The 10,571-nt window shown below is 32.9% G+C and overlaps 1 protein-coding gene across 2 annotated transcripts in view; it reads right to left on the reverse strand.

Annotated features, from left to right (window-relative positions):
* The window catches only part of LOC100914126 (caspase-4), a 45,182-nt gene extending 43,090 nt beyond the window's left edge, over window positions 1-2,092 (reverse strand). For both annotated transcript variants that reach the window (XM_012546961.3, XM_023501130.2), the window contains exons 1-2: window positions 1,971-2,092; window positions 419-649 (exon numbers count right to left, since the gene is read on the reverse strand). In XM_012546961.3, coding sequence (XP_012402415.2) covers window positions 419-649; window positions 1,971-1,977 — 238 coding nt within the window. In that variant the 5' untranslated portion in view covers window positions 1,978-2,092. The remainder of the gene's footprint in view (window positions 1-418; window positions 650-1,970) is intronic.
* Window positions 2,093-10,571: the final 8,479 nt, after the last annotated feature.

Raw genomic sequence — 10,571 nt, forward strand, 5'->3', positions numbered from 1 at the left:
CTCAGCCTACTGTCTCTCCATGTTCCCATCTATTTTTGTTATAAACTATGTCTACTATCTATTAGGAGAAAGAATTCATGGACATGAATTACTGTATCCAAGAACCACATTGTATTGCATATTGAAGCAGGTTGATGGTTCTAAAAAGACTAACTCTCTATAAAGAGGGAAAAATCTTCAAAAACCTATCAGGTGACCCCCTTTAAAAGAATGAAGGATTTAGGGAAGAAGTAACAGAAAGATGAGAGTCCAAAATGGGAATAAAATAAGTAGGTCTGGGGACATTGATTTTTAATTATAGTCAGAATAGAGTTACTCCATTATTCTTATGCTAACTGGAATCTAAGTAGATATTAGGTTTCAAATGAAAGAAACTTGATAGAGGAAAATTTTGTTAATGTCAGCTGTTGAACCTTACCTGAATCAAGTATTTTGTCAATGGTGGTCTTCAGGATATTCAATGTTAGCTGACCTTTCTGAGTAAAAGTTTTCACAATGTTTTGACCCGTTTTTGCAAGAGAAGTAAAGTCTTTTTCCATTCTCTTAAGTTCATTTTTCTTCAACACAATTTCACTTTTTAGGTTACAGACTTTACCAAGCAGGTCTGTGACCACATCCAGTCCAGCCTTCACTACATTTTCATGCTCTTCTGTTGAAAAGATGGGACAACTTTCAATCATTATCTGAGAATATATTACAATATTTGGTATATTTTAGACAAAGCAAAGACTGAGGATCTTGTACAAAGTGATTATTTGATAGGAAAAAAAAAACAATGCTTCACAAGTAAAAGAAAAGAAAATATTAATCAGGAGACCTGTAATTGGCCTTGCTTTATAAATATCTACTAGTATCTTAACTTAGTAAATAAATCATTTTCTTCCTTGAGGACTCTGTTTTCACTTTTGTGCAACAAAAGTTTTAGACTAGATGGATGCTAGGGATCCCAGGAGTTATGAAGATCTGAAATTCTATTTTATGAAACCAATATCAAATAAGGTTAATGGACCTATTTCCAATCATATTTCTCAAAAGTCTGAAAACCAATACTAAAATAAATCCTTTTGACTTTTTGCTATATAATACTGTTCATTTTTCTTCCCATCTATTCTATCTGACTTCTACAGAGTATATTTTTAAGTATTGTGACAGGGTTTTTATTTGCTAACCACTGATTTATTTAGGGTAAGAAGTATATGCAAACTTTCTTTACTACTGTTTCTTAAAAACTTCTCAATAATTTATAATTTTAGTTATCTGGGTTAGAAAGAGGCTAATAAATAAAGAGGCCTACCTAATAAAACAAGCCTCAAATCCATATCTTCCTAACTCTAAACCCAGGCCTCTGTCTACTATTGCAACATACCCTCACCTAAAAAAACCTTTTTTACAGTAAAATTTAACATTTAATATTAGCTCTTGTATTGGTTCTCTCTGTAATGCAAATCTGGGACCCAACTTTGGTTTGCTAAAAGCTTAAATTTAGAAAATTCTCAGAAGCTTGCTGAGTATCTGCACCTAATTGCAAATACTTTTAAGTAAGAATTTTTTAATAAACCATTACTAGAATGACCGTATGGAATTTGGTAGTTACTGGATGTATCTGAGCATGGGAAAACAGGAAAAAAAATTTTGAGACAGTAATGACTGGGAAACTTTAAGGAACCAGCATAAAGACAGTTTATTCTTTTGTTCTCCTGCTTCAGGGAACTCACCTTGCTATCATTTCCAATTCAAGACAACACTAATTCAGAAAGATTTGCTTCACATATAGTAATCTTTTTACTTTGCTCTCGAACTTTTGTCACAATCAAAAACCTTCTATTTTGTTTTTCTTGGTGCTCCCAGAATTCACGAATGAAAAATAATGCTTGGAACTAGAATTCCCACCTCACAACCTCGTCCTCCTCAATACCTCCCCCAAAAAGGGGGTTAAAAAAAAGAAAAAAGAAAAAAGGATTCACACTTACCGGTCATGATCTCTGATGTACAGTGAAAATGAAAGTAATCCTCACTTCGTAACTCTGGGTAGAGGAAGGGAGGGTTATAAAGTATGTCCACCACTGTGTTCTGAAAGTCTATGGTTCTTTTAAAGGAAAAAAAAAAAAAAAAACACTAGAGGAGGGGAGGAAGCGGATGCAGCTTCTAAACCATTGAAATAAATCATTTTCCCTTAGCAGAATGGAGATTAAAAGTCGATTCTTTTTCATTTCTGTGAAGAAAATGCATATTTGTTGCTGAACTTACATTATGTTGGTTATTGTTTAAGTTGTTATATTTTAAACCCACAGATCTTTTTCTTTTTCTCCTGATCTGTGAGGAAATCTAATTACTGGTATTACTGGTACTGGTAATCACTGTGGAATTAGATTAAATTGAGAGTTACACTGAATCTCTCCATATACGGAGCAAAATTTCTCTCTTTTGCCATCTCCCCTTTTTTTCTGTGCATACCCCCAGCCTAACCTTAACGTGGGTATGTAAAGTTACCATATATGCCCAGAAAGATTTTTTTTAGAACTTTTTCTGAGAATTAACAAAGGTAACTGTATCTTTAAAAAAATTTTTTTTTTTTTTTTTGTTCTTCTCTTAGTGTGAGAGACAAACTGGGGGTTAAGTTTGCACAGAACAGTTAAAATCCAGTTCCTCAGAAACATTGATGAGAGAAATTACTGACAAGCTAAGTAATCAAGGTAATGGCAGATAAATAAGAATCTTTGACCAATGACCTTCCAGAAGAAGAGATGCATTTTGCTTCAAATTTTTGATAAAAGAGCCTAGGCTACAAACCAGATTAAACTGGCAGAAGTCAGTGACCAAGAGAAGTTTTTTTTTTTGTTGTTGTTGGGTTTTGTTTTTTATTTTTTTTTTTAATTGAGCTTGCTTAATGAGGCTTATGCATAATATTTTCTCTACCCGGGGGGAAGAAAAAACACAAATCTAGACACAATGAGGTAGGGAAGAAGGAGGAAGAAGGACATCCAAGGAACTGATCTTCTAGCCATTAAAGCTAAGCAGGAGGGGACAGAAAAGGAACTAATCTAGCAAAGCTTCCTCTTATCTATGTAACAATGCATTTTCTCACAGTACACCCAACTTGCTTCTCCTGAGAACTGAAGGCTGCTTCTTCAGTCTCTCTCAGTCTTTCAATAAAAAAATCACAGACTGAAATTGAAACTGGGGTCTTGTTTCTAACATTAGGTGACAGCTTTGTGGAAATTTTATATAATTTATTTTGCATAATGGTTAAGGAGAAGCTGAAAAATCAGTTTGATTAAAATATAATAATTATTAATCATCAGTATGTTTCTTGAAAAATAGTACTGACAGAAAAAAAAATGGGGTGGGGTGGAGTTTTTAACCTACAACATGAGGGAAAAAGTCTAGACAACAATGAAGTGGGTTTTCACCAAGGATGAACTGTAGTAGCTATCATCTGTTAGGGAACACTTACACCTCAGAAACTGGTAAATGTTAAAAATTAACACGAGTTATTGTTTTGTTAATTTAGATTTTAAAATGTTATGTAACATAATGGAAATAAAATGAAAATGTTAATTTTTAATTCATTTTGGGGTGGTTTATATTATTGTTAGCTCTCTAGATTAGAAAGCTAATTGTTAACCATTTTGCTATGACACTCTGAAGAACACCATTTATCTCATATGTCTAAATATGAATCAACTTTCTCAGTATTGGGTTTCTTTTCATTCTAGCCATGACCATATTAACAAACAATATTCCTTTCTTTTTTTCCTTTCTCCCTAAAAACTAAACACCCTGGACTTTTCTTTGAATTTTTTTAAAGGATATGGTACTGAGAAAATAAACTAGGAAGCCAAACAATCACTTGGTGGGTAGTTGCTATTCCTACATTTTCCTAGAATACTCTTTATGCCTGAACTCCCACAAGTGTAGTTCATTGGACAACATTATTGTGCTTCCTCTAGAAAAACCCAAGAAACCCAATTAACCTTAAACAACAAATTCTGTAAAATAATATAGTAAGAATAATAGGGGAAAGCTATGTAGCTCATTAGATAGAATGCTCCACCTAAAGTCAGGAAGACTTTATTCATATCTAGTTTTAGACACTTACTACCTGTTGATATTAGACAAGTCACTTAAGTCTTTTTGCCTCAGTTTCCTCCTCTGCAAAATGAGCTGGAAAAGGCAAAAGCAAACCAATCAAGTATCTTTGCTTTAAAAAAGCTGGGGGAAAGAGGAGGAGGAGAGTTGGTTGTGGTGATGAAGGTTTAGACACAACTGAAATGATTAAACAAAACCCACAAAGAATAATAGCTACAAAACATCCTTTGTCCCTCTCCCATCCAACTTGGAAAACTAAACTTAAAATTGGAGTTTTCATTCTCTGTCTCTGTCTTTCTGTCTGGCTCTGTCTGGATATTCTCGGTCTTTGTCTGTTGGTTGGTTGGTTGGTCACACACAAAATATGTAGAAAGAATGGGCCCAATTTAGAATTCAATGGTAGTTTGATATGGCACTGAATATAATTTAAGTAGAATTGTTCAGCCTATCCATGAGCAATTCATATATATTTTTCCAGTTGTTTAGATCTGATTTTATGTGTATGAAAAGTGTTTTGCAATTGTGTTCAAATAGTTACTGGGTTTCTGCTGCAGACAGACTATCAAATAGTTTATATTGTGTTCAGTTATTGTAAATAGAATTTCTCTATCTATTCCTGCTGTGCTTTGTTGATAGTATATAGAAAAGTCATTAATATATGTGGGTTTCTTTTATAACCTCAGATTTTGCTAATATTGTTAATTGTTTCAAATAGTTTTTTTTTCCTTTAGTTGATAATCTAGGATTCTCTAAATATATTATCATGTAATCTTCAAAGAGTGATGGTTTTGTTTCCTCATTGCCTAGTCTAATTCCTTCAATCTCTTTTTTCTTCTCATTGTTAAAGCTAACAATTCTGGTGCAATATTGAATAATAAGGGTGATAAAGGGCATCCTTATTTTACTCCTTTATCACCCTTATTATTCAATATTGCACCAGAATTGTTAGCTTTAACAGTGAGAAGAAAAAAGAGATTGAAGTATTTAGCTCAGGCAACTTTCTGCCTTCTCTTTGCCATCTTCTCAAGAAATTTCTAAGATTAGTGGGTAAGGAACAGAGAAGGTGGTAAGAGATGATTAAGAGGTAATTCCTCCTCAGGAATTTTATAGATTTGATATACACAAACAAACAAAAATAAATAAATGAAAATGAATAAAGTTTAAATAAATAAAAATAAATAAAATTAGGATGCTCTAGGTTCTTGATAGTTTATATGTTTCAGAGACTGCTAGAGATTAATTATAGTCTGACATGACAGCTATTGGAAGCAAATCCTCATTCTTTCTAAATTTTATCTCCCTCTAAATTAACTCTCACCAGGTTTTATCCTTGATCTTAATTTATTAGTTCACGTTTTCCCTCCTCTACCCCACTTCTTTCTCTTTCTTTGCCCCCTGTCCTCTGTCTGCCTCTCTCTGTCTCCGTCTCTCTGTCTCTGTCTCTCTGTCTGTCTCAATCTCTCTCTCTCTCTCTCTCTCTCTCTCTCTCTCTCTTTCTCTCTCTCTCTCTCTCTCTCTCTCTCTCTCTCTTTTTCTCTCTCCCTTTCTCTTTTCTTTCTCTCTTCCTCCCCTATATCTCTTTCTCTGTCTTTTTCTTTCCTTTTCTCTATCTTTTTTATATAGATAAATAGATGATAGAAATAGAAAATAATAATATAGAGATTGTATCTGAACTGCTTTGTTTTAATCTTGTGAGGAGCTTTATATTTATCCCTACTAAACTTCGATATTGTTACCTTCAAAAGAAAATAGTCATAAAGTCTTTTTGTTGTTTTTTTCAGCATATATTCTCAGCTACAAAAATGAAGTTAGTGTTTTGTACCCTATTCTTTTATGAGTTTGCCTCTCATACTTATTATGTTACCTCTTGTTATTTCTTCATTTATGAATCTTTCATGCTCATCTTTGCATCTGATGATCAGCCAAATCAACCTCTTTAGAAAAGTCTTCTTTTTCTCATTTTGCTCATCATCATTTCTTTCACTTTTTTAAAAAAATCTTTTATTAATTTTAAATTTAAATACAAAATGAGAAAAAAAGACCATTGCCTTGTACACAACTATGAGATGATTCAATATAAAACAATAAATTTTCAATTTGAGAAAACTTTTATAATAAATATTATACATTGTTTTCAAAACTACCCAGCTTTTCTTTGCTTCCTAGAAGTTTTTCTTTTATTCTCTGTTATTCACTTTTTACTTAATTCTACTCTGCCCCTCCCCCTTCCTCAACAATTCTAAGGGTATTTGTGGTATTTTGGATAGAATACTGAACTTTTAATTAAGAATAATTTTGTTCAGTTGTTTCAGTATTGTCCTACTCTATGTTATATTTTCTTGGTAGAATTGTAGTCATTTGCCATTTCCTTTTCCAGCTCATTTATACATGAGAAAACTGAGGCACTTGTTCAGGATCCCCTAGCGAGGAAGTGTTTGAGTATGTTTCTTAATTTGTTTATCACATAAGTTGATCAGTAGTTTACTTCAAAAGTACCGTTAAAGTTGCCTATACTATATTTTCATTGATTATCTTATCAGAGAACCCACATATTTTTAGCAGCTGTTTAAGCACATACATGATTTTTTTTTTACTATTATTCCAAACAGTTGCTTATTTCATTTTTGAAAAAAAAAAAGTCTTAGAAACAATTTACTCAAAACAATTCAATTTCAAAGTGTAAACTTAAAACAAGATGAAGTCAGTTATGGTAAATTAGCAAGCATTCTTAGAATGGTATTGAAGTACTAAATCTATTCTCACTATGCATGGCTTATGACATCCCATAGTAAGGGCTTAATACATATTTGTTAACTTGTTTCACAACCACTATTTCATTAATGGTCAGACTCTAATCATAAATAATGTTATTCTTCATGCATAATATGCTTTATCCATAAGTAAAGATGCTCTGCTTTTTTATCGAATTTTATTTATTTTATTATTTATCATTATTAATCCATTAAATATTCATTTATTTTATCAAATGCTCTGCTTTTCATAAAAAAATAATCTTCATGAGATATCTTCAGATAGTCTGTTTCCCACTATAGCTCCATCTTGCTTTCATGCCAGCTTTGTGACTTACATTAGATATTCATAATCTAATAAAGCCAGTTATCTTATGGGTTATTATTTATAGTCAGTACTAATTTACCTGTCTTTTTTTTTTCTTTTTAAAATAGTTGTTCTCGCAAGTCTTTCCATAAAGTTCATGGATTTTTACAGAGGTCTATTTTCTGCCTGTTTGATTTTTTTCCCATTTTTTTCCTCTTCTCTATAATCTGTTTCTCTTGAAAAAGGTGTATTGTGCCCTTGCCATTTTCTTTTTTCTTTTTTTTTTTTAATAGCCTTTTATTTACAGGATATATACATGGGTAACTTTACAGCATTAACAATTGCCAAACCTCTTGTTCCAATTTTTCACCTCTTACCCCCACCCCTCCCTAGATGGCAGGATGACCAGTAGATGTTAAATATATTAAAATATAAATTAGATACACAATAAGTATACCTGACCAAAACGTTATTTTGCTGTACAAAAAGAATCAGACTCTGAAATATTGTACAATTAGCTTGTGAAGGAAATCAAAAATGCATGTGTGCATAAGTATAGGGATTGGGAATTCAATGTAATGGTTTTTAGTCATCTCCCAGAGTTCTTTTTCTGCGCATAGCTAGTTCAGTTCATTACTGCTCCATTGGAAATGATTTGGTTGATCTCCTTGCTGAGGATGGCCAGGTCCATCAGAACTGGTCATCATATAATATTGTTGTTGAAGTATATAATGATCTCCTGGTCCTGCTCATTTCACTCAGCATCAGTTTGTGTAAGTCTCTCCAGGCCTTTCTGAAATTATCCTGTTGGTCATTTCTTACAGAACAGTAATATTCCATAATATTCATATACCACAGTTTATTCAGCCATTCTCCAACTGATGGACATCCATTCAGTTTCCAGTTTTAGCCACTACAAAAGGGCTGCCACAAACATTCGTGCACATACAGGTCCTTTCCTTCTTTATAATCTCTTTGGGATATAATCCCAGTAGTAACACTGCTGGATCAAAGGGTATGCACAGTTTGATAACTTTTGAGCATAGTTCCAAACTACTCTCCAAAATGGTTGGATTCGTTCACAACTCCACCAACAATGCATCAATGTCCCAGTTTTCCCGCATCCCCTCCAACAATCATCATTATTTTTTCCTATCATCTTAGCCAATCTGACAGGTGTGTAGTGGTATCTTAGAGTTGTCTTAATTTGCATTTCTCTGATTAATAATGACTTGGAGCATCTTTTCATATGACTAGAAATAGTTTCAATTTCTTCATCTGAGAATTGTCTGTTCATATCCTTTGACCATTTTTCAATTGGAGAATGGCTTGATTTTTTATAAATTAGAGTTAATTCTCTATATATTTCGGAAATGAGGCCTTTATCAGAACCTTTGACTGTAAAAATATTTTCCCAGTTTATTGCTTCCCTTCTAATCTTGTCTGCATTAGTTTTGTTTGTACAAAAACTTTTCAGTTTGGTATAATGGAAATTTTCTATTTTGTGATCAGTAATGATCTCTAGTTCTGCTTTGGTCATAAAGACCTTCCCCTTCCACAGGTCTGAGAGGTAAACTATCCTGTGTTCCTCTAATTTATTAATAATTTCATTCTTTATGCCTAGGTCATGAACCCATTTTGACCTTATCTTGGTGTACGGCGTTAAGTATGGATCAATGCCTAGTTTCTGCCATATTAGTTTCCAATTTTCCCAGCAATTTTTATCAAACAGTAAGTTGCCCTTGGCATTTTCAAGTCATGAGTCTTCCATTCCAAAACCTCCAAGAGTACTTTCTGTACCTCTAATTACAGCTCTAGTTCCTACCTCATGCCTCCAGGTGTCTATTCTCTCTCTACATAAAAACTTCTTAAACTGTGGATCACAACCCCATAGGGAGTCACATAACTGAATGTGAAGATCACAAAATATGATCTATTTAGTAAATGTTTAATTTGTATACCTATTTTTTATACTATATATCCAGTGTTGAGTAATAATTTCTTATGTGAAAAAGGTTCACAAGTGGAAAAATCTTAAGAAGTCTTACCATATCCTCACTAATTGGCTGAAGTGAGTTAAAAGACTTACTCTGGCATCATTGAAAATGGCAATGAATGTCACTTTTTTAAATCTAGTAATCAGCTCTTTCAGCTTGCTTCATTTTTATAAATTATCCCAACTGCTTCCCACACATTCTATCACTACTACCAATATCCCCCCCCCCAACTCTAGGAGGATGGTTTATATATAGTTCACTATAATCCAAGCTTAGAATACAGTTAAAAATCCCTTATTTAACAGTTGATAAAAACTATTCTTCCTAGTCCATAAGGACAGAACATTGCTACTGAAGGAAAAAAAAAAAGGAGCCTGCAATTTAAATCTTCTAAATGCAGGAATTCCCCTTTTGCTGGAATGACATATAAAAAGATCTAGTAATAAAATATGGAATCTGCTAAATAGCTCTCTAGATCCAAGGTTTAATTTGCTTGTGACTTAAGAATTTGTGAAGTTACATTTCCTGGCTTCTGCCCAGAACTAATTTGTAATTTATCAATAAGAATTTAAGTTAACATGGACCTTTTTAAAGAGGTTTACAATATTCTGATTATTTCTTGGCTTCCTATTTGATATAGTGCAGGAAGTATTTTTCAGTCATGTCTGATGCTTTGTGATACTATTTTGAATTTTCTTTACAAAGATACTGGAGTGGTTTGCCATTTTCTTTTCTAACTGCCTGTTATAGATAGCACCATTGTCCAATCTAAGACCAAGATGACCTTTCTCCTCTGACAACATGCAAAATTTAAATCCCTTATGAAGAATCTTAAGTCAATAATGTATTTGTTTTTATATTTGTTCTATTTTAGACAAGATCTAAATCTCTTTCAATTCTGTTTGACTTTTTTGCATCACCTAAAATTCTTTCTAATTCTCCCTCCCCCAGTGTCTCATAGAGAAATGAATTCTTTTAGAAAAAAAAAATTAAAGAACAAAAAAAGTTCAGCAAAATATCAACATATTGAAAAAGTCTGATATCATCTGTGCTGTTGTATAGAATACATATTCCTCCATCTCTGCAAAAAAGTTGGGGGATGTATAGTCTTTTATATTTTGGGGGGACCAAACTTGGTAATTAAAATAATTTTGAGATATCCCATTTGTGTCATTATTATTGTACTATTGACCTGATTTATATTTCATCACTGGATCCCAATTGCTCTGGAGAAGAAAGTAAGGCAGATGACTTTGCACAGCTTCCCCTCATTTAAGTCAATTCACTTGCATGTTCCAATATCACCACCCTGAAATCATGGTCCTCTTTGAGAATGAAGAAAACAACATTAACAGTATTGTAGCCATCATGTATTTTTCCCCATTCTGCTTAGGTTTATATCAATTCATATAAGTTTTTTCATTCTTT

The sequence above is a fragment of the Sarcophilus harrisii genome, chromosome 3 (assembly GCF_902635505.1).
Source record: "Sarcophilus harrisii chromosome 3, mSarHar1.11, whole genome shotgun sequence".
In the NCBI taxonomy this organism is placed as follows: Eukaryota; Metazoa; Chordata; class Mammalia; order Dasyuromorphia; family Dasyuridae; genus Sarcophilus; species Sarcophilus harrisii.